This window comes from Eleutherodactylus coqui, chromosome 1 (genome assembly GCF_035609145.1).
Source record: "Eleutherodactylus coqui strain aEleCoq1 chromosome 1, aEleCoq1.hap1, whole genome shotgun sequence".
Taxonomy (NCBI): Eukaryota; Metazoa; Chordata; class Amphibia; order Anura; family Eleutherodactylidae; genus Eleutherodactylus; species Eleutherodactylus coqui.
Genome location: NC_089837.1, coordinates 1,678,277 through 1,703,822, shown reverse-complemented (window position 1 = coordinate 1,703,822; position 25,546 = coordinate 1,678,277). Strand labels below are relative to the sequence as shown.

Below are 25,546 nucleotides of genomic sequence, written 5' to 3'. Positions count from 1 at the left end.
TTAGTTTATTTGTCGCCCCCTGATAAGGCTTCCTATTGAATGACAGCTGGAAGTTAATTATATTGTGGTCACTGTTCCCCAAGTGTCCCTCAACCTGCACCCCCATGACTTGGTCCGGTTTGTTAGTTAATACTAAGTCCAGAATGGCCCTCCCCTCTAGTTGGTTCCCGCACAAGTTGGGTAAGGTATTTATCTTTAATTGTTCTCAGGAACTTATCACCCCTGTGAGATTTGCAGGTCTCGTTATCCCATATTATATCCAGATAATTAAAGTCCCCCATAATAATTACTTAGTTGCAGTTTGACACCTATTTGTCTTAAAGCAGATCCAAATTCAGTATAAAAGTACCCCCGCGCTCCAGAGCCCAGGAAACGATAAGCAGCTTATTGTATTCTTCATATGTTTATTGCAACGCGTTTCAGCAGAACATACCCGCCTTTCTCAAGCAACTACAAAGTAACATAAAGAATAACACGACTATAAATACATGTAATTTAAATTCTAACTTACACAGCCTGCTTTCGGTGGACGCCGGTGCGGGCGCCATCTTGGTGTCATGAGGTCATCTCGCGTGATGCCCCACGTCATTCTAGTCATGCGATTGACTACGTCATTACACTAGATCCATTCATAAAAACGGGTTCGTAGTAGATCTATCCCATAGCCATAGACAATTAGTTCATTCGTTCAAAGGGGTATGTTACTTCCATTTACCATATACCTTTACACTTAACTATAAATTAAAGTATTTCTGTGTGTATGTATGTATGTATGTGTATATATAATATATATAATAACCAATAGAACACTCATTGCGGTTTGACACCTCTTCTATTTGTCTTATTAAGTTTTCAGTTTCTTCTGTTGCTTTTGGTAGCCTTTAGAAAACCCCTATCAGGATTTTTTTTCCCTCCTTGTATTTCTATCCCCGGAGATTCCAAGTGTTCATCTCCTACACCTATATCTTTCCATAACCTCGGCATTAAGTAGGAGTTATCGTACATATGTACCCCTCCCCCTTTCTGTTTACTATGGTTTCTTCTGATGAGATTGCCCCAGTGCACTTATCAAGCCATGTTTCAGTATATCCTACTATGTCATAGTTTTCTTCAGACATTTTTGCTTCAAGCTCATCCACTTTGCTGATCAGAGTTCTTGCATTCGCTGCCATACAATTTATATGGTTATTTTTTGCATTCATTATTCTAACTGTACTAACCCCTCCTCACGCTCAACCCCCATTCCCAATACTTGGTCCCAGTCACTGTCTACCCCCCTGCTTCTCTTTTTGCCCTCCCCCAGTCCCTAGGTTAAACACTCCTCCAGCCTTCTAGCCATCTTTTCCCCCAGCACAGCTGCACCCTCCCCATTAAGATGCAGCCTGTCCCTACAGTAGAGCCTGTAGCCAACAGCAAAGTCAGCCCAGTTCTCCAGGAACCCAAATCCCTCCTTCTTACACCAACTCCGGAGCCACTTGTTTACCTCCTTAAGATCCTGCTGCCTTTCTAGTGTGGCTTGTGGTGCAGGTATTATTTCTTAGAAAACACCTTGGAGGTCCTCGCCCTAAGCTTGGATCCTAGGTCCCTGAAATCGTTTGTGAGGGCCCTCCGTTAACCACTAACTTTGTCGTTGGTGCCATTGTGCACCATGACCGCTGCATCCTCACCAGCCCCTCTCAGTAATCTGTCAACCTGATCTGCGATGTGTCGAACTCGAGTGCCTGGAAGACAACACACTGTTACGAAGTCACCAGATCAGGTAACGTTAGGAGTTAGGAGTCACGTGCGACCAGACCCTTAACAAAACGGATCTGAAAGGTGGCAGATTCTAATGGGCACTGCCCCCGTCACCTCTTATTATAGACAAAGTAGGCGTTACAAACATAGACATGGGAAGGGTTAAACAAATCACATAATCAAGGTATAGAATTACATACAAAATCTATGTGGATAAGGCCATAATTGGTGTAAACCAGCTAACCGCTGCGGATGACCATTCCCAGAACACAAGAGCTGCACAATACAGAGCATCGCTCCTCCAGATTTCAACGTATCTTGACATCTTGTGGTCCGTTTCTGAGGATAAGTTGGCAAATCAAGATGTCTTCATAATTCAAGAAAAGTATGTAATTCTAATTAACCCAAGGCCCATGGAGAGGTCAACCTAACCTCTCAGATGTCTTACAGGCATCAGCCTCTTGAAACAACTCGATTTCTCTAACAACTCCCTCCTTTTATTGTCAGATAGGATACCACAGCATGTCCTCCTAACAAAGCTAAGGCAAAGTAGACCCGCTATCCCTTCTAGGCCTTCCTACCAAAGCCTGCCCCGAGGAATGTCAAGATCTTCCTCTGGCTCCTCAACCCTATTCTCCCCAACTGGTTCAGGCTTAAACTATTCCTCTTCTGTCCCTTAGGTCACGACTCTCAGAAGTGTGAAGAATCAAACTATGAGATCTAGATAAGAGACATATAAAAGTGATGTTCTGTGGTTATTCTGTTAGTCCATAGAGACTGTAAGTCCCATAATAGTCCATGACATGTAGTGCAGTATATGGACATTCTTTGGTCTTTTATGATCTCACTTCATGCAGTTGGTAAATTCTTGCCGAGTATGTTTCCCACACAAGGTACATGGCAGCAGTTATAAGAACAGTCAGAACATGCATATTAAGGGTGGGTTGGTCCACACGCTTCACTGAAGAACATCTGCAATTAGTTCTCATGATTTTCCAAACCGTATAATGAGAACCTTAAAGGGGTTGTCCCGCGGCAGCAAGTGGGTCTATACACTTCTGTATGGCCATATTAATGCACTTTGTAATGTACATTGTGCATTAATTATGAGCCATACAGAAGTTATTCACTTACCTGTTCCGTTGCTGGCGTCCTCGTTTCCATGGTGCCGTCTAATTTTCAGCGTCTAATCGCCAGATTAGACTCGCTTGCGCAGTCCGGTCTTCTGCTTTTCTCAATGGGGCCGCTCGTGCCGGAGAGCGGCTCCTCGTAGCTCCGCCCTGTCACGTGCCGATTCCAGCCAATCAGGAGGCTGGAATCGGCAATGGACCGCACAGAAGAGCTGCGGTCCACCGAGGGAGAAGATCCCGGCGGCCATCTTCACCAGGTAAGTAAGAAGTCACCGGAGTGCGGGGATTCAGGTAAGCACTCTCCGGTTTTTATTTTTAACCCCTGCATCGGGTTTGTCTCGCGCCGAACGGGGGGGCTGTTGAAAAAAAAAAAAAACAGTTTCGGCGTGGGACAACCCCTTTAATAGTGATTCCAACAACTAAAACTAGGAGCACAACTTGTAAGAACGTACGCACAACACCAGATACCATACCACCCAACCCATTAAACCAATTGACTGGGCTTACATATGATAGCCATGCCATGTCCTCATCAGATAAGGCCTCCATCTGTGGGCCATAATTCTGTTTATCCACCATGCTGCCTTTAATGCAAAATCTCTCCGACCCGGCAGGTCCAAACAGTCCATCTTAGGCATGCCAGCCTTTCTAGGAATAGCAACTGCGTTTTTCACCGCCTGTTTGCCGAACGTTATCCTCACCGGATCAATGATCGGGGCTTATATTTAGACATTCTGTTCCATTGGGTAAGGACCACACCCATAGTAATTTGTCAGGGAGAGCCAGTCCTGTCTATGTAAATGACTTTTCCTCACAACTGCCCATGGGCGGCTATCCCAGGGCTCAGTTGTGTACACCTATGTCTACAGCAGCCCTCTACTGTAGAGTCCTAGAAAACCCTCAAAGGGCAGTGAAAACCCAATGCAAGCTATTGTAGAACAGAGCAGCTCAGACCTATGCATCTCTGCCAGAATCTCCGTCCGAGACATCAGAATTATTAGTACTTTCCATCTCCCTTATCCAGTGAGGTATATACCATCGGTCATCAAGTATTTGATCCCAAAAGCAACCTGGCACAGGTCTGGGGACGGTGGGGCACAGGTCTGGGGGCGGTGTGGCACAGGTCTGGGGGCGGTGGGGCACAGGTCTGGGGGCGGTGGGGCACAAGTCTGGGGGCGGTGGGGCACAGGATGTCGATATGCAGCCTATTGTTTCCATAAGTGTGCCATGAAATAATAATGCTACGTACTTGGCACAAAACCAAAGGCCTATTAACTGTTTCTCTACTCCCAGTAGCAGTGCCAATGCAAAGAGAACACGCCAGACACACTCTCTAAAATAACCGGGCATTAGGAAAACCCAACTTGTAATTGTTATAAGCTCTGTATGCCAAGCACACGGTCATCAGCAGAACTAAACAGGATCTAGACAGCAGGCATCCAGCGCCTCAGAGCTGTCTTACAGAGGTGTGTAATATGACCCATACTGCCATGCTGTGTAACATCATACAAATAAATGACAGTTATGGCACTCAACAAGAGCAGAACCGGAAACGGGTGGAATGGCTGGTTAAGGGGTAAAGCACAAGACCGGAAATGCAACAAGTAACTCCGTAATTGGGAAAGTGCTGAAGTAGCACCGGGAAATCAAACCGCCAACAAGAAGGAATTCTACCGGACGGCCATCCAAGTTCAAACGTGCTGATTTTGTCATCTGTACTGACACCCCCCCATCCCGCACGCACACATATACATACACGCACGCACGCACGCACTCCACGGAGGAGATACGAGTAAACTCTTGCCTGGGGTCTGCTTTGTCCGATGGAGGTAGAAGACGCTGCTCTTCGTTCAGTAGGAAGCGCTGCAGAATAAGTTGGCGCTGTACAAATAAGGATTATTATTAAGGTGTAAGATAGCCTCTGATCTCACTGATGGCCTCTGATCTCACTGATGGCCTCTGATCTCACTGATAGCCTCTGATCTCACTGATAGCCTCTGATCTCACTGATAGCCTCTGATCTCACTGATAGCCTCTGATCTCACTGATGGCCTCTGATCTCACTGATGGCCTCTGATCTCACTGATGGCCTCTGATCTCACTGATGGCCTCTGATCTCACTGATGGCCTCTGATCTCACTGATGGCCTCTGATCTCACTGATGGCCTCTGATCTCACTGATGGCCTCTGATCTCACTCGGGGCTCCACCTGTAAAGAAGTCACCAGATCAGGTAACATTAGGAGTTAGGAGTCACGTGCGACCACACCCTTAACAAAAGGTAGCAGATTCTAATGGGCACTGCCCCCGTCACCTCTTATTATAGACAAAGTAGGCGTTACAAACATAGACATGGGAAGGGTTAAACAAATCACATAATCTATATATATAAAGACGAAAGCCCTCACTCACTCACTCACTCACTCACTCGCCAAAAGTTCTCCAACTTCGCAATGTCGTAGAAACATGAATTTTAGCGCAAGCATAGATTATCTCCAAAATAGGAAAAGTAATTGGGTCCCAACACGATTATTCAATTCTAGCGCAAAAGAATTGGCGTCCAAATTTTACGTACATAATCTAAATCTCTCACTTCCCAATATCATAGAAACATGAAATTTGGCACGAGCATTGATTATGTCATAAATAGGAAAAGTTCATAGGTCCCAACTCGATTATTAAATTCTATGCGCAAAAGAATTAGCGTCCAAATTTCACGTACGGAATGTAATTTTCTCACTTCCCGGTGTCATAGAAACGTGAAATTTGGCAGGAGCATTGATTATGTCATAAATATGAAAAGCTAATGGGTCCCAACTTGATTATTCAATACTAGCGCAAAAGAATTAGCATCCAAATTTTATGTATGTAATCTAATTCTCTCACTTCCTGATGTCATTTTATATAAAGGAAACGTCGCATGGTTACCTCCCCGTGGTGTTTCCTGGGTAACACAGAGAACTATGCAAAATGGTGAACATATGTTTTTCCTCGGTATCTCCAAAGTAACCACGACTTCATAAGATTTTCCGTGTGAACACCAGATAAACACCAGTACCAAATTAACTCGGGCAAAGCCGGGTATATCAGCTAGTATATATATATATATATATATATATATATATATAACTCAGGCGAAGCCGGGTATATCAGCTAGTGTGTATATATATATATATATATATATATATATATATATATATATATATATATATATATAACTCGGGCGAAGCCGGGTATATCAGCTAGTCAAGGTATATAATTACATACAAAGTAATCTATGTGGATAAGGCCATAATTGGTGTAAACCAGCTAACCGCTGCGGATGACCATTCCCAGAACACAAGAGATGCACAATACAGAGCATCACTCCTCCAGATTTCAACATATTTTGACATCTTGTCCATTTCTGAAGAAAGGCTGGCAAATCAAGATGTCTCCATAATTTCGAGAAAAGTGCATGAAAAGTACAAGGCCCATGGAGAGGTCAAAATACCCTCTCTGGTGTCTTACAGGCATCAGCCTCTTCAAACAACTAGATTTCTCTTACAACACACCGTTCGACGATCCCGGTCTTTATAGCAGATTGCCCTCTCTGTCCCCCTTATAATTGAGTCCCCCACCACTAGGTCTTGTCTAGCCTGCCCTGCGCTTCCCCCAGTGGTGCTTGTAAAGTTGGCAAATGAGGGGAATGCCATTACGGAGCAGACTTGTTGGGTTGTGCCAGTTCAGGACTAGCCTCCCTGGTTCTCTTCCCTTTACCCCTTCTATCTGTCACCCACCTAGCTGCCTGCTCCCCCCTGCTCTTCCGTACTACCATCCGCCTCTACCCCAGTGAGGGCTCAGTGAGCAGCAAACTCCTTTCCATGTTGTCAATGGATCTCAGTGTTGCCAGTCACTCATTTAAATCCAGGATTTGGGCTTCCAAATGTGCGACGAGCACGCATCTTGTGCAACAGTGAGCCCCCTCAATCGGCTGATCAAGGACCGCATACATTGCACAAGTAGCACACCGGACAGCATTGTCAAGCATGAAGCTCATACTAGTAGGGATCTTTCTTTCTTACTTACAGAAGTAACGGAAATCAACTAGATCACACTCATCACATGCGCAACCACTCACATGCCTCTCTCCATTCGCAACCGCTCGCGTGCCTCTCTCCGTTAGCAACCGCTCGCGTGCCTCTCTCCGTTAGCAACCGCTCGCGTGCCTCTCTCCGTTAGCAACCGCTCGCGTGCCTCTCTCCGTTAGCAACCGCTCGCGTGCCTCTCTCCGTTAGCAACCGCTCGCGTGCCTCTCTCCGTTAGCAACCCCTCGCGTGCCTCTCTCCGTTAGCAACCGCTCGCGTGCCTCTCTCCGTTAGCAACCGCTCGCGTGCCTCTCTCCGTTAGCAACCGCTCGCGTGCCTCTCTCCGTTAGCAACCGCTCGCGTGCCTCTCTCCGTTAGCAACCCCTCGCGCGCCTCTGTCCGTTGGCAACCCCTCGCGTGCCTCTCTCCGTTAGCAACCCCTCGCGTGCCTCTCTCCGTTAGCAACCGCTCGCGTGCCTCTCTCCGTTAGCAACCGCTCGCGTGCCTCTCTCCGTTAGCAACCGCTCGCGTGCCTCTGTCCGTTAGCAACCGCTCGCGTGCCTCTGTCCGTTAGCAACCCCTCGCGTGCCTCTGTCCGTTAGCAACCCCTCGCGTGCCTCTCTCCGTTAGCAACAGCTCGCGTGCCTCTCTCCGTTAGCAATCCCCTCGCGTGCCTCTCTCCGTTAGCAACCGCTCGCGTGCCTCTCTCCGTTAGCAACCGCTCGCGTGCCTCTCTCCGTTAGCAACCGCTCGCGTGCCTCTGTCCGTTAGCAACCGCTCGCGTGCCTCTGTCCGTTAGCAACCCCTCGCGTGCCTCTGTCCGTTAGCAACCCCTCGCGTGCCTCTGTCCGTTAGCAACCCCTCGCGTGCCTCTGTCCGTTAGCAACCCCTCGCGTGCCTCTGTCCGTTAGCAACCCCTCGCGTGCCTCTCTCCGTTAGCAACCCCTCGCGTGCCTCTCTCCGTTAGCAACCCCTCGCGTGCCTCTCTCCGTTAGCAACCCCTCGCGTGCCTCTCTCCGTTAGCAACCCCTCGCGTGCCTCTCTCCGTTAGCAACCCCTCGCGTGCCTCTCTCCGTTAGCAACCCCTCGCGTGCCTCTGTCCGTTAGCAACCCCTCGCGTGCCTCTCTCCGTTAGCAACCCCTCGCGTGCCTCTCTCCGTTAGCAACCGCTCGCGTGCCTCTCTCCGTTAGCAACCGCTCGCGTGCCTCTCTCCGTTAGCAACCGCTCGCGTGCCTCTCTCCGTTAGCAACCGCTCGCGTGCCTCTGTCCGTTAGCAACCGCTCACGTGCCTCTGTCCGTTAGCAACCCCTCGCGTGCCTCTGTCCGTTAGCAACCCCTCGCGTGCCTCTGTCCGTTAGCAACCCCTCGCGTGCCTCTCTCCGTTAGCAACCCCTCGCGTGCCTCTCTCCGTTAGCAACCCCTCGCGTGCCTCTCTCCGTTAGCAACCGCTCGCGCGCCTCTCTCCGTTAGCAATCCCCTCGCGTGCCTCTCTCCGTTAGCAACCGCTCGCGTGCCTCTCTCCGTTAGCAACCGCTCGCGTGCCTCTCTCCGTTAGCAACCGCTCGCGTGCCTCTGTCCGTTAGCAACCCCTCGCGTGCCTCTGTCCGTTAGCAACCCCTCGCGTGCCTCTGTCCGTTAGCAACCCCTCGCGTGCCTCTGTCCGTTAGCAACCCCTCGCGTGCCTCTCTCCGTTAGCAACCCCTCGCGTGCCTCTCTCCGTTAGCAACCCCTCGCGTGCCTCTCTCCGTTAGCAACCCCTCGCGTGCCTCTCTCCGTTAGCAACCCCTCGCGTGCCTCTCTCCGTTAGCAACCGCTCGCGTGCCTCTCTCTCTTAGCAACTGCTCGCGTGCCTCTCTCTCTGTTAGCAACCCCTCGCGTGCCTCTGCCCATTTGTTTGTTTTGTTATTTTTTTCCTAGCGCTCACATCTGCCTGCACTCTGTCACAACTGGTTTGCTTTGCTTACACACTCACTTGCACTCTTACACCCCCTCACCTAGACACACTTACACACAGGATATACTCCGCCCTTGTCAGCAGCAGTCTTCACAGCTCCTCTTGACCCTAGTGATGTCACCTGCAGGCTCAGCGTTGGGATCTCTCCCCCAGCGGTCTCACTCTCTGGCTTCCTGCCCCTCCCATACCTGCTTTTCTCCCCGCCAGATGGATCCTCCAGCAGCTCTTCCCCAGAGGCTCTCCTGGTCTTCTTGGGGTTCTGATCCTCCTCTTGTCCACTTTTTAAAGGCCATAGCTGTTCTATTTCCCACAGACATGGCCAGATGGGATCCTGTGTTTAACGGGGCGAGCTGTGGGTTTCATTGGTGCAGTTTTCTGGGTACATGCAACACATTGTATAACTTTCAGTACTTTTCTTGGAGGTCCGGTAGAAAAACATCCCAATTCTGCCTTTCTTTTTCTCGGGTTTTTCCAGCGTACATCTTGCAGCATAAATGACACGATGAATGTCTTCTGTGTAGTACAGCGGCCGTACGTCTGTAGTGCAAAGCATTATCACTATTGCTAGCGGTCGTGTGCCATGGCAGAGTCTGGTGCCAGCCAATGGTGTCCAGTTGCAATGCCAACCCATCGGCCCTCTGCGGTGACGTGGTGAGCTGATGGGTACACTGGGGAAGCTCGCTCCCTCTGTGAACTCTTTATATGCCCCAATCAGTATTGATTATGGAATGTAAGGGGTTAACAGTGGGGATGGATGTTCTCACCAATTCCCTCTGTAGCAGTGGACGCCGGCTATCAGTCACAGCGGGCTCTCACTGCCAATGGCACGGACTTGGCTTCGGAGTCTTGTACAGGACATACGTATGTGCTCTGATGTGGCGACTACCAGACACTCAGGATGTAAACGTACGTCATAATAGGGGTTAAAGGAAGTCAGGTGATATTAGTCCTACTAACTATTAGCACCGTCAGATCAGTGTTGGCACGTGACAGGGCATCATACCAGTCTTTGCTCTGGCAGAGCTTCCATCAGTGAGAAATCCTCATGCTTCTGCCCCGCTCACCCAGATTGGTCCTGTACGTCTCCGCTCTTGGTGGTCTTCAGCCCATCCTATCCCTTAATGATTTACAGCTCCCTTCTACAATTGGACCAAGAGCAGAGACGCACAGGACTAATCAGAGCGAGCGGCCCGCTTATCTGACGCTCTCAGGCTAGTTTGCATGCAGCACACGGGAGAGGAGCATGAAGATTTCTCAATGAGAACAAATAATGTTAAGATGCCCCTTCCCGTGCGAACACTGATCTGACAGGGTGTAAAGATCCAGTTCAGGTTTGGAGTCCCTTGTAACCGCTGCAGATTAGTAGTGTGGTCAGGGAAGCTAGAGGTCAGTACACAGGTAGGTATGCCAGGTAGTAGTATTGAGGACCAGCAGGTAGCATGGTCAGGGAAGCTAGAGGTCAGTACACAGGTAGGTATGCCAGGTAGTAGTATTGAGGACCAGCAGGTAGCATGGTCAGGGAAGCTAGAGGTCAGTACACAGGTAGGTATCAGTTCACGGTACATAGGAGCAGGCAGGTAATGTAGTCAGAGAAGCCAGAGGTCAGCACACAGGTAAGTATCAGTTCACAGTACAGAGGAGCAGACAGGTAGTGTAGTCGGGGAAGCCAAAAGTCGGTACACAGGTAGGTAACAGTTTACGGTACAGAGGAGCATGCAGGTAGTGTAGTCAGGGAAGCCAGAGGTTGGTACCCAGGTAGGTATGCCAGGTAGTAGTATTGAGGACCAGCAGGTAGCATGGTCAGGGAAGCTAGAGGTCAGTACACAGGTAGGTATCAGTTCACGGTACACAGGAGCAGTGTCATGTCTGGGCAGAGCCCAAGCACACACTCACCATGGATGCGGGGTGTCGATGATCACAATAGTACTGACCGTGCGACACCAGAGTACACCACACCGCACGGTGATAGGGAACGTACAAATGGTAGAAAAACCATAAACACCATAATGCAGGACGGTGGCACCAACTCCAGGGGAGGAAGGAAGCCTATCCTAACTTAGCTGGGAGGATGACAGGTCCCTACCTAAAGCGGGGACATTGTCTCAGTAAAAGACGGCCCAGCGGTCTTCTTTCTGGGGCCTGAATGTCCCTATAAGAACTCCTGGAGAGACGCACCGGCACGCAAAGTTAACTGAATAGACAAACAAACAAAACAACTGGAAGGACCCAGCAGCTACTGATCTGCAGCTGCAGAACACCCGTCACAGTAAAGCTCCAACTCCACGGACTCCACTGTGTACGAAAGTAAGCAGCACTGATCACCAGGAGGGCAGAGAATAGATAGCTACTCTGTACCTGAAACCATGGCAGAGTGAATAGAGAACCACACCGCCACTCTGCTCTCAGGCATGGCTAATCCAACATGCAGTCATGCAGCAAGGCAGACAGCAATAGCCGATACTGCACATGATGCATTAACCCTTGACCTGCTTAACCAGGCAACTGTTCATAGCCTATGTAAAAGCCACCATGCAACGACGTTGTCGCAACCAAGAAGCCGCGACAAGCAGGCAAGTAGTGTAGTTTGGGAAGCCAGAGGTTGGTATACAGGTAGGTATCAGTTCATGGTATAGAGAAGCAGGCAGGTATCATAGTCAGGGAAGCCAGAGGTCAGTACACAGGTAGGTATGTCATTTAGCAGTATTAAGAAGCGGCAGGTAGAAGAGCTCAACCACTGGCTGGGAGCATAATAATCTCGCAAGGAGGGGAGGTGCCAGGCCAGGTTATATAGGATGGTCAATCACAAGACAGGATGGAGCCCAGAAGGAACTGGGTTATCAGGGGTGCTGTTTAATAGGCTGATAGCTCGCTGGGGAGAGATGTCACCTTGAGTGGAGGAGGTCCTGGGTTCGGGTTCTGACACCATGCTATTTGGTAGTAGGGCTAATTTCACAGGACAGACTTCCTTTAGAGGGGTTATCTAGGTTTTTAAATCTGTTAGTAGAATATGCAGAGGTTGTGTTCCAACGAGCGGTCATGTGATATTGCAGTCTTCATTGTCAGAGACGTCATAGGAGTGTAACGGGCTGTTGGCTCATTAACATAATTAGGCAAGGCCCTATTACTATCACCGCATCTGCTGCACTAGCAAGAAGGCCTTTCCTAATTATTTTCAATCACTGGATAACCTCTATTTAAGCCCTGCAAGAGGTATCTAAATGGTTAACTGCCATAAGCACAGCTGTCAACAATAGTTGGTAGTCACCAAGCATGGAACGGGCTCTGCTCACACGCTTGTTGCATCCACCCTTCATGGACTGCTGGCTGTGTATTGACGTGGTATGCACAGGAAGAGGGTAAGCTTACCGCCCTGAAGTCACCGGCTGCACAAGGAACCTGAAATATAAAGGAAGGACTTCTTGATGGATCCACTTATGGCTTTGACTCATTAAAAAAACAAGATAAAAAAACTACATGTATCTTCAGACTAATATGAATGCGGAAAATTTGTAATTTGGATTAAAGAGAAAAAAATCCTGAAATCCATTTTTATTTCTCACAGACAATCCCGGTGCGAGCTCTGAGGGAAACTTCATGTCATCTGTAAATTACAAGGTAGAAGATGAAGATATCGTGCTGCGCTCTTCAGGAGAAAACCTCATTACCATCAATGTACCTCCAGGACTTCACAGTGCAGATCCATCATGTAATCCCCCTAATCATGAGGAACCTTCTCCTGACCAATCACAGATGGTTACCACAAGTGCGGGTCAGGATGGGGGGAAAAGGTTCGAATCTGGTGAAAGTAGGAAACAGTCTACAGACAAAAGAATTCACACAGGACAGAAGTTGTATTTATGTCCAGAATGTGGGAGAGGTTTTCTAAATAAATCAGATCTTATTAGACATGAGAGAAAGCACACAGGAGAGAAACCGTTTACATGTTCAGAATGTGGGCAAAGCTTTAGAAGTAAAGCAAGCCTTGTTATACATGAGAGAAGGCACACAGGAGAGAAACCATTTACATGTTCAGAATGTGGAAAATGCTTTGGAAGTAAAGCAAGCCTTATTATACATGAGAGAATTCACACAGGAGAGAAGCCGTTTACATGTTCAGAATGTGGAAAATGCTTAGGGAGTAAAGGAAGTCTTGTTATACATGAGAGAACTCACACAGGAGTGAAACCGTTTTCTTGTTCAGAATGTGGGAAATCTTTTACAAATAAATCAGATCTTGTCAAACATAAGAGATATCACACAGGAGAGAGACCATACACATGCCTAGACTGTGGGAGAGGATTTGTTACTAAAGGCAAACTTACAGATCATCAGAAAACTCACACAGGAAATAGGTCGTATTTATGTGCAGAATTTGTGAAAGGTTTTATAAATAAATCAGGACTTGTTAGACATGAGAGAAACCACACAGGAGAGACACCATATTTATGTTCAGAATGTGGGAAATCTTTTACAAATAAATCAGATCTTGTCGAACATCAGAGAAATCACACAGGAGAAACACCATATACATATTCAGATTGTGGGAGAGGATTTGTTACCAAAGACAAACTTACAGATCATCAGAAAACTCACACAGAAGAGATGTCGTATTCATGTGCAGAATGTGGGAGAACTTTTATTACTCAATCAGGTCTTAATACACATCAGAGAAAGCACACAGGAGAAACACCATATGTATGTTCAGAATGTGGGAAAGGCTTCACAAATAAATCAGATTTTTTTAAACATGGGAGAAGCCACACAGAGAGATTTTCTTGTTCAGACTGCGGGAGATGTTTTGGAAGAAAAGCAAGCCTTGTTATACATGAGAGAACTCACACAGGAGAGAACTCATTTACATGTTCAGAATGTGGGAAATGCTTAGGGAGTAAAGGAAGTCTTGTTGTACATGAGAGAATTCACACAGGAGAAAAGCCATTTTCTTGTTCAGAATGTAAGAAATGTTTTAGAAATAAATCGGATCTTGTCAAACATCAGAAAATTCACACAGGAGAAAAACCACATACATGTTCAGACTGTGGGAGAGGATTTATAACTAAAGGCAGACTTACAGAGCATCAGAAAACTCACACAGGAGAGAGGTCGTATTCATGTACAGAATGTGGGAAAGGTTTTTCAAGTCAATCAGGTCTTGCTACACATCAGAGAAGTCACAAACAAGAGAAGCCATCTTCCTCAGTGTATGGGAAATGATTTATTTCTAAAACCAATTTTAATGATCATCAGAGATGTCACACAGCAGAGAAGCTGTTGTGATCTTATTTATGAGGAAAATGTTTTAGAATGAAATCAGATTTGGAAACTCCTCAGAGAATTCACACAGAGAAGAAACCAGATTGTGATTCATAGAAAAAATGTAACCCAACAGTTATTCACAGACATTACAAAATTCAATACGAGAGATTATTTCTGGGTGGAGTCAGACTGAATCTGCCAAACACCCAAATGCTATGTATCTGGGGTGACCTGTGAGCGCGATCCATGGGGAGAAGAAGTATTGTGGATGGAAGGAGGAATAGAAGATCCTGGCTTACTTCCAGAGCAGCGACCCTGAATTGTCCCCATGAGCCTTCTTATTACTGTAATAATCACTGAATAAAAGTCTCCTTGTGAAATACATGATTCTTATTTCTGCCTTCAAATACATAAAAAGCCACTACAAATAACCCCTCTGCAACCAATCTATGTACAACATAAGGAGAGACTGCTACTCTCCCTATGTTGTACATGGATTGGTTGGAAATGGGTGACACCCCAGTTCTCCTCCACTGCAGAATTACCACCCCGAAAAGGATAGTCCCGCTCACTAGATATCCCTATCTGTCCCTTTAAAATTCCTCATTCAAAAAGATGGACCTCCTGTGGGGACGGAATGTAGGGCAGTATACAGCGTATTATAGATGGACCTCCTGTGGGGACGGAATGTAGGGCAGTATACAGCGTATTATAGATAGGATGGATAGCAGTAGAACAGTGTAGCCGACAATCGGAGGAGGTTCTTACCTGGGATTGTCCTTTCTTTGGATCCTTGGCAGCACAATACAGACGGTTTGTTTTGCCTCCCGCTACAGAAGAGAAAACGAGCGGTTAAGCAATTAATCAGATTGTCAGGAATAGAAATCCTTCCGGAGGCAGAAACTGTTCCTGATAGGAGCAGCAGGAGAACTTGTTGTGGAGCCTTCAGAGCAAAGGAAGATTACAGGTAACAGTGTGATCACTATAAGGACCGGCAGCACAAGACATCTGGGATGGGAGAAGCTGCAGTACCAAGCAGTTGCCTGCCAGAGGCGCCGTCTCCTGAAGCAGCTAACGTGGTATCGGCTCATCTAGCATCAAAAAGGTGAAATCTTTCTTGCTCCTCATTCTGTAGATCCAAAAAGGAGGCAGGTAAGGACCTCCTGCCTGATATTATCAGACGAGACCTCAGGAAGGTTATATGTAGTCTGGATAACAAGGCGGTGAGGAAGGAGTCTTATGGCTCTCTAAAAGTGATAGCCTGCAGCTCTGCTGCTCTTTTCATGAAGGTAACTGAAACAAACGGTAGAGTTTTTCTGGAAAGGTATCTGAGAATTTCCATGAGGGACTCAAAAAAAGGAAATGTGAGAAGCCCGAGGACAACAGATCTGGTTGAAGCAATAACGTTAAATACACTTGGGTTTAAATCCTTAAAACTCCTGTATTTCCTCCATAGACTCCATATCAGTAAAGTTTGGGTGAGTAGTTGTGGATATCTATTCTGTATTTAATTGCATTATTCAATATATCACAAGCCCAGTGGGCCAAAAGCTTCGATAGCACAAAATGACTGTGTCTTTAAACAGCTTGGACAATTCCAGAAAATGGTATTGTGGCCTTAGAAGCTTCTGGTGGTCTAGTGGACATCACTTGAGTAAAGTGTAAGTTTACCTGTGGTGGTATTCTAAGGTCTACCTTCAAAGCCTATATCACAGGAAAGTCTAAAGAAGTCAGCGAAGATGCCAGAGAGAGAATGGTGGACCTCCACACATCTGGTACATTCTTGGGTGCAATTTCCAAACACTTCAAGGAACCACGTTCATGTGTCCAACTCTAATATAGGACCACCCAGCCATCAGACCACTCGGGCAGGACGTTCATGTGTCCAACAATAATATGGGACCACCCAGCCGTCAGACCACTCGGGCAGGACGTTCATGTGTCCAACAATAATATAGGTCAACGCAGCCATCAGGCCACTCGGGCAGGACATTCCTGTATCCATCTATAATATAGGACCATGCAGCTATTAGACCACTCGGGCAGGACGTTCACGTGTCCAACAATAATATGGGACCACCCAGCCATCAGACCACTCGGGCAGGACTTTCATGTGTCCAACAATAATATAGGTCAACGCAGCCATCAGACCACTGGGGTAGGACAAGATCTGTTTCCTAGACATTAAGATACTTTGGTGCAAATAATATAAATCAATCCAAGAACAGCAAACCAACTTGTGAAGATGCTGGAGGAAACCGGTACAAAAGTGTCTACTTGTGGTAAAACATGTCCTTTATCAATATGACCTCAAAGGCTGCTGAGCAAGGAAGAAGCCACCGCTACAAAACTACCTGTAATGTCAAACTGGGAACATGAACTTTCTGTAGCATCTTATCGGCATGTGTCTAAATTTTGAATTGGTAATAAGGCTACCAGGATCTGAGTTCTCTCATGTGTTTAAATGAATTAACAATGATCATCTGAGAAAGAACATAAGACGTCAACCACGGTCCTCTTTCTAAGGAGCTCAGTGTTAGCTTAATTAATACCATAAAGTAGAACAAAGAAAGGTGTAATGTCCAATCACGGGAGACAACACCCTAAAAGCAGCAAATCATCTCTAAAGTTTAGTACTGATGAATGAATATATAATATATAATATGACTGCTTCCCCCACACTTAGCATGATCTCTATTCTCATCCCAGAAACTTGAGCTATCCACTAAGGAACGTGTTGCCTTTGCTAATGGCTAGTAAAATAGATGTTCCTAAGAACTGTCCATGCTCCTCTGTTTACTCCCACATAGGGTGGCCCCAGCACATCCCTGAGGGCTCTATTCTTACCTTGGGTCTGAGGGTAGGAGACTCGTGTTCTGTGTACTAGGATACATGTAGCATGAGGAAACATGACAATGGAGATGGCTCAATAGGTTACTAGAGCCTCCATTTCCTCCTGCTTCACATCTTCATTCTGCCAACACTGTCAGACTAGACGTTCCGCAAATACAAACCTCACATGTTCACCTCCAGGATTTCACCAGAGCAGCACCGACCCTACTCTACTCCAAGACATCCAGACAATCCCTAATGTACAGAACTTCAGACGTGCCCTGAAGACTCACCTCTTCAAAGAAGCATACCAACTCCCCTGATTTAGTTCCTGCCCTCAAATTATGCCCATCATGTTTAATTCCTGCCTGCAAACCTCCCCACTCCACCCCTATTGAGCCCCGTGTGCACTTGAATGTCTGGGATATAAGTTGGCACTGTTAGTGCAAACCAATATTTGCCATGCAATATGCTATTGGGGTCCAAATTGTTAGTTTGTTAGAGGTAAGCCGAGCTCAGGAGCCGAACATTAAATCACAGCATGGGATGTGATCCAAAGTCATCTGTTTATTTGAGTGACTAATGACAGTTTTATAGGGTCACATGTCCATTACAATTATTCAAATCTATTAGAATTCATTCGTTACCATTGGTCAAAGAACATAAAATATACAAGTTCAAGCATTTAACATCTAAAATGCCAACCGAACGAACGCAGACGCAGAGCTGACCATACATAACTTCTTGGAACATTCTCTCTAAACAGTAAGCTGTTAGGAACATGTCAATGTGACCCAGTCTAAAGGCCATATAGCCATCTTCTGGAGCAAAACCTTAGTGAATCACTCAAGGTTTATCAAAAAAACATTTAATATCCGTAAATCCTCCAGAAAGAGGACAAGTGAATACAGTGAAAAGAGACGCAGAAGATGGCTACTTGTTTACAACATGGCTGCACATAAGATAGAACATAGAGTCATATTCACTAACAGTCCCCCTTTTGCGTCTGATTCATCATGCTACCCAGCCCCTCCCCATACCGTCAATGACATGACCTCCTCCCTCATCCCAAACACTTGATCTAACCACTAGGGAATGTGTTGCCTGACCTAACCAGGGAGATGGAGGTCCCTAGGAGCCATCCATGGTCCTCTCATTACACCCACATAGGGTGGTCCCAGCTCAGCCCTAAGGCCCCTATACTACCCCTGGGTCTGAGAGCGGACGAGTCATGTCTGCTGCATGCTGGGATAGATGATGAAGCCTGACACAACCATCTAGTCGTATCTGAGTTGGATTTCACCTACACAACAAACATAAACTACAAATCCGTGTATTAACGGACCGTGAGCCAATTATTGTACAAATACTAGATCAGGTCTGCACTGAATGCCACAGCTAAGGAATATACAAGTTTACCCCTATACTACAAAGTATGCGGAAAATAAGAAAAACCCAAGAATACAGGGAACTACGGACCGGGAAGTCAGACTGTCAGGAGGAAATAACAAATACCGCAAGACTTCGTACATCTGTGATCCAATACCATCAATGGTAGCTCTGCTCTGTAGAGCAGCATCCTAAGTACCTTGTAAATCCCCCAGTAACATGTCTAAGGTCTATAAGGCAGCATTAAGGGCTCCTGCCATGTCACATGATATATCATTTATTACCCTACCACTACTTATAGCCAGTCCCCCCCCCACTAGTGATGCTCCCAGCTATTACTGCACTATTACTCAGCAGTGTGGGGGTCTATAAGGCAGCAGTAAGGGCTCCTGCCATGTCACATGATATATCATTTATTACCCTACCACTACTTATAGCCAGTCCCCCCCCACTAGTGATGCTCCCAGCTATTACTGCACTATTACTCAGCAGTGTGGACGGTCTATAAGGCAGCATTAAGGACTCCTGCCATGTCACATCATATACCATTTATTACCCTGCCACTAGTTATAGCCAGTCCCCCCCCACTAGTGATGTTCCCAGCTATTACTGCACTATTACTCAGCAGTGTGGGGGTCTATAAGGCAGCATTAAGGGCTCCTGCCATGTCACATGATATACCATTTATTACCCTACCACTAGTTATAGCCAGTCCCCAGACCCCCACTAGTGATGCTCCCAGCTATTACTGCACTATTACTCAGCAGTGTGGATGGTCTATAAGGCAGCATTAAGGGCTCCTGCCATGTCACATGATATACCATTTATTACCCTACCACTAGTTATAGCCAGTCCCCCTCCCCACTAGTGATGCTCCCAGCTATTACTGCACTATTACTCAGCAGTGCGGGGGTCTATAAGGCAGCATTAAGGGCTCCTGCCATGTCACATGATATACCATTTATTACCCTACCACTAGTTATAGCCACCCCCCCCCACTAGTGATGCTCCCAGCTATTACTGCACTATTACTCAGCAGTGTGGGGGTCTATAAGGCAGCATTAAAGGCTCCTGCCATGTCACATGATATACCATTTATTACCCTGCCACTAGTTATCGCCAGTCCCCAGACCCCCACTAGTGATGCTCCCAGCTATTACTGCACTACTACTCAGCAGTGTGAGGGTCTATAAGGCAGCATTAAGGGCTCCTGCCATGTCACATGATATATCATTTATTACCCTGCCACTAGTTATAGCCAGTCCCCCCCCCCCCCACTAGTGATGCTCCCAGCTATTACTGCACTATTACTCAGCAGTGTGGACGGTCTATAAGGCAGCATTAAGGGCTCCTGCCATGTCACATGATATACCATTTATTACCCTACCACTAGTTATAGCCAGTCCCCAGACCCCCACTAGTGATGCTCCCAGCTATTACTGCACTATTACTCAGCAGTGTGAGGGTCTATAAGGCAGCATTAAGGGATCCTGCCATGTCACATGATATACCATTTATTACCCTACCACTAGTTATAGCCAGTCCTCCCCCCCCCCCCACTAGTGATGCTCCCAGCTATTACTGCACTATTACTCAGCAGTGTGGGGGTCTATAAGGCAGCATTAAGGGCTCCTGCCATGTCACATGATATACCATTTATTACCCTACCACTAGTTATAGCCAGTCTCCCCCCCCCCCCACTAGTGATGCTCCCAGCTATTACTGCACTATTACTCAGCAGTGTGGGGGTCTATAAGGCAGCATTAAGGGCTCCTGCCATGTCACATGATATATCATTTATTACCCTGCCACTAGTTATAGCCAGCCCCCCCCCCCCCCACTAGTGATGCTCCCAGCTATTGCTGCACTATTACTCAGCAGTGTGGACGGTCTATAAGGTAGCATTAAGGGCTCCTGCCATATCACATGATATACCATTTATTACCCTGCCACTAGTTATAGCCAGACCCCCCCACTAGTGATGCTCCCAGCTATTACTGCACTATTACTCAGCAGTGTGGGGGTCTATAAGGCAGCATTAAGGGCTCCTGCCATGTCACATGATATATCATTTATTACCCTGCCACTAGTTATAGCCAGTCCCCCCCCCCCCCCACTAGTGATGCTCCCAGCTATTACTGCACTATTACTCAGCAGTGTGGACGGTCTATAAGGCAGCATTAAGGGCTCCTGCCATGTCACATGATATATCATTTATTATCCTACCACTAGTTATAGCCAGTCCCCCCCACTAGTGATGCTCCCAGCTATTACTGCACTATTACTCAGCATTGTGAGGGTCTATAAGGCAGCATTAAGGGCTCCTGCCATATCACATGATATACCATTTATTACCCTACCATTAGTTATAGCCCCCCCCCCACTAGTGATGCTCCCAGCTATTACTGCACTATTACTCAGCAGTGTGAGGGTCTATAAGGTAGCATTAAGGGCTCCTGCCATGTCACATGATATACCATTTATTACCCTGCCACTAGTTATAGCCAGTCCCCCCCCCCCCCCCCACTAGTGATGCTCCCAGTTATTACTGCACTATTACTCAGCAGTGTGGGGGTCTATAAGGCAGCATTAAGGGCTCCTGCCATGTCACATGATATACCATTTATTACCCTGCCACTAGTTATAGCCAGTCCCCCCCCACTAGTGATGCTCCCAGCTATTACTGCACTATTACTCAGCAGTGTGGACGGTCTATAAGGCAGCATTAAGGGCTCCTGCCATGTCACATGATATACCATTTATTACCCTACCACTAGTTATAGCCAGTCCCCCCCCCCCCCCACTAGTGATGCTCTCAGCTATTACTGCACTATTACTCAGCAGTGTGGGGGTCTATAAGGCAGCATTAAGGGCTCCTGCCATGTCACATGATATATCATTTATTACCCTGCCACTAGTTATAGCCAGCCCCCCCCCCCCCACTAGTGATGCTCCCAGCTATTACTGCACTATTACTCAGCAGTGTGGACGGTCTATAAGGCAGCATTAAGGGCTCCTGCCGTGTCACATGATATATCATTTATTACCCTACCACTAGTTATAGCCAGTCCCCCCCCCCCACTAGTGATGCTCCCAGCTATTACTACACTATTACTCAGCAGTGTGGGGGGTCTATAAGGCAGCATTAAGGGCTCCTGCCATATCACATAATATACCATTTATTACCCTACCACTAGTTAGAGCCAGCCCCCCCCCCCCACTAGTGATGCTCCCAGCTATTACTGCACTATTACTCAGCAGTGTGGACGGTCTATAAGGCAGCATTAAGGGCTCCTGCCATATCACATGATATACCATTTATTACCCTACCACTAGTTATAGCCAGTCCCCCCCCCCCCACACTAGTGATGCTCTCAGCTATTACTGCACTATTACTCAGCAGTGTGAGGGTCTATAAGGCAGCATTAAGGGCTCCTGCCATGTCACATGATATATCATTTATTACCCTGCCACTAGTTATAGCCAGTCCCCCCCCCCACTAGTGATGCTCCCAGCTATTACTGCACTATTACTCAGCAGTGTGGGAGTCTATAAGGCAGCATTAAGGGCTCCTGCCATGTCACATGATATACCATTTATTACCCTGCCACTAGTTATAGCCAGCCCCCCCCCCCCCCACTAGTGATGCTCCCAGCTATTACTGCACTATTACTCAGCAGTGTGGGAGTCTATAAGGCAGCATTAAGGGCTCCTGCCATGTCACATGATATACCATTTATTACCCTACCACTAGTTATAGCCAGTCCCCCCCCACTAGTGATGCTCTCAGCTATTACTGCACTATTACTCAGCAGTGTGAGGGTCTATAAGGCAGCATTAAGGGCTCCTGCCATGTCACATGATATATCATTTATTACCCTGCCACTAGTTATAGCCAGCCCCCCCCCACTAGTGATGCTCCCAGCTATTACTGCACTATTACTCAGCAGTGTGGGAGTCTATAAGGCAGCATTAAGGGCTCCTGCCATGTCACATGATATACCATTTATTACCCTACCACTAGTTATAGCCAGTCCCCCCCCCCCCCCCACTAGTGATGCTCCCAGCTATTACTGCACTATTACTCAGCAGTGTGGACGGTCTATAAGGCAGCATTAAGGGCTCCTGCCATGTCACATGATATATCATTTATTACCCTACCACTAGTTATAGCCAGTCCCCCCCCCCCCACTAGTGATGCTCCCAGCTATTACTGCACTATTACTCAGCAGTGTGGGGGTCTATAAGGCAGCGTTAAGGGCTCCTGCCATGTCACATGATATACCATTTATTACCCTGCCACTAGTTATAGCCAGTCCCCCCCCACTAGTGATGCTCCCAGCTATTACTGCACTATTACTCAGCAGTGTGGACGGTCTATAAGGCAGCATTAAGGGCTCCTGCCATGTCACATGATATACCATTTATTACCCTACCACTAGTTATAGCCAGTCCCCCCCCCCCCCCCACTAGTGATGCTCCCAGCTATTACTGCACTATTACTCAGCAGTGTGGGGGTCTATAAGGCAGCATTAAGGGCTCCTGCCATGTCACATGATATACCATTTATTACCCTACCACTAGTTTTAGCCAGTCCCCCCCCCCCCCCACTAGTGATGCTCCCAGCTATTACTGCACTATTACTCAGCAGTGTGGACGGTCTATGAGGCAGCATTAAGGGCTCCTGCCATGTCACATGATATACCATTTATTACCCTGCCACTAGTTATAGCCAGTCCCCCCCCCCCCACTAGTGATGCTCCCAGCTATTACTGCACTATTACTCCACAGTGTGGGGGTCTATAAGGCAGCATTAAGGGCTCCTGCCATGTCACATGATATACCATTTATTACCCTACCACTAGTTATAGCCAGTCCCCCCCCCCCCCCACTAGTGATGCTCCCAGTTATTACTGCACTATTACTCAGCAGTGTGGGGGTCTATAAGGCAGCATTAAGGGCTCCTGCTATGTCACATGATATACCATTTATTACCCTACCACTAGTTATAGCCAGTCCCCCCCCCTCCCCCCACTAGTGATGCTCCCAGCTATTACTGCACTATTACTCCACAGTGTGGGGGTCTATAAGGCAGCATTAAGGGCTCCTGCCATGTCACATGATATACCATTTATTACCCTACCACTAGTTATAGCCAGTCCCCCCCCACTAGTGATGCTCCCAGCTATTACTGCACTATTACTCAGCAGTGTGGACGGTCTATAAGGCAGCATTAAGGGCTCCTGCCATGTCACATGATATACCATTTATTACCCTACCACTAGTTTTAGCCAGTCCCCCCCCCCCCACACACACACTAGTGATGCTCCCAGCTATTACTGCACTATTACTCAGCAGTGTGAGGGTCCATAAGGCAGCATTAAGGGCTCCTGCCATGTCACATGATATACCATTTATTACCCTACCACTAGTTATAGCCAGTCCCCCCCCCTCCCACTAGTGATGCTCCCAGTTATTACTGCACTATTACTCAGCAGTGTGGGGGTCTATAAGGCAGCATTAAGGGATCCTGCCATGTCACATGATATACCATTTATTACCCTGCCACTAGTTATAGCCAGTCCCCCCGCCACTAGTGATGCTCCCAGCTATTACTGCACTATTACTCAGCAGTGTGGGGGTCTATAAGGCAGCATTAAGGGCTCCTGCCATGTCACATGATATACCATTTATTACCCTACCACTAGTTATAGCCAGTCCCCCCCCCCCCCAACTAGTGATGCTCCCAGCTATTACTGCACTATTACTCAGCAGTGTGGGGGTCTATAAGGCAGCATTAAGGGCTCCTGCCATGTCACATGATATACCATTTATTACCCTACCACTAGTTATAGCCAGTCCCCCCCCCCCACTAGTGATGCTCCCAGCTATTACTGCACTATTACTCAGCAGTGTGGACGGTCTATAAGGCAGCATTAAGGGCTCCTGCCATGTCACATGATATACCATTTATTACCCTGCCACTAGTTATAGCCAGTCCCCAGACCCCACTAGTGATGCTCCCAGCTATTACTGCACTATTACTCAGCAGTGTGAGGGTCTATAAGGCAGCATTAAGGGCTCCTGCCATGTCACATGATATACCATTTATTACCCTGCCACTAGTTATAGCCAGTCCCCAGACCCCACTAGTGATGCTCCCAGCTATTACTGCACTATTACTCAGCAGTGTGGACGGTCTATAAGGCAGCATTAAGGGCTCCTGCCATGTCACATGATATATCATTTATGACCCTACCACTAGTTATAGCGAGTCCCCCCCCCCCCCGACTCGTGATGCTCCCAGCTATTACTGCACTATTACTCCGCAGTGTGGGGGTCTATAAGGTAGCATTAAGGGCTCCTGCCATATCACATGATATATCATTTATTACCCTACCACTAGTTATAGCCAGTCCCCCCCCCCATCCCCACTAGTGATGCTCTCAGCTATTACTGCACTATTACTCAGCAGTGTGGATGGTCTATAAGGCAGCATTAAGGGCTCCTGCCATGTCACATGATATACCATTTATTACCCTACCACTAGTTATAGCCACTCCCCCCCCCCCACTAGTGATGCTCCCAGCTATTACTGCACTATTACTCAGCAGTGTGGAGGGTCTATAAGGCAGCATTAAGGGCTCCTGCCATGTCACATGATATACCATTTATTACCCTGCCACTAGTTATAGCCAGTCCCCCCCCCCCCCCCCACTAGTGATGCTCCCAGCTATTACTGCACTATTACTCAGCAGTGTGAGGGTCTATAAGGCAGCATTAAGGGCTCCTGCCATGTCACATGATATATCATTTATTACCCTACCACTAGTTATAGCCACCCCCCCCCCCCCACTAGTGATGCTCCCAGCTATTACTGCACTATTACTCAGCAGTGTGGGGGTCTATAAGGCAGCATTAAGGGCTCCTGCCATGTCACATGATATATCATTTATTACCCTACCACTAGTTATAGCCAGTCCCCCTCCCCACTAGTGATGCTCCCAGCTATTACTGCACTATTACTCAGCAGTGTGGGGGTCTATAAGGCAGCATTAAGGGCTCCTGCCATGTCACATGATATACCATTTATTACCCTGCCACTAGTTATAGCCAGCCCCCCCCCCCCCCCACTAGTGATGCTCCCAGCTATTACTGCACTATTACTCAGCAGTGTGGAC

The 25,546-nt window shown here is 47.3% G+C and overlaps 3 protein-coding genes across 3 annotated transcripts in view; 2 read left to right on the top strand and 1 right to left on the bottom strand.

The window, feature by feature from the left end:
- The window catches only part of LOC136617429 (zinc finger protein 300-like), a 1,148,901-nt gene that overhangs the window by 387,946 nt on the left and 735,409 nt on the right, over positions 1-25,546 (bottom strand). The gene's annotated exons all lie outside the window — the stretch shown is intronic.
- Positions 1-25,546, top strand: part of LOC136617674 (zinc finger protein 300-like) — a 186,700-nt gene that overhangs the window by 17,977 nt on the left and 143,177 nt on the right. The window lies entirely within an intron of this gene.
- Positions 12,483-14,160, top strand: LOC136615538 (zinc finger protein 84-like). The gene has a single exon (XM_066594170.1). It carries the CDS (start codon positions 12,483-12,485, stop codon positions 14,100-14,102), a length of 1,620 nt encoding a protein of 539 aa, XP_066450267.1. The 3' UTR covers positions 14,103-14,160.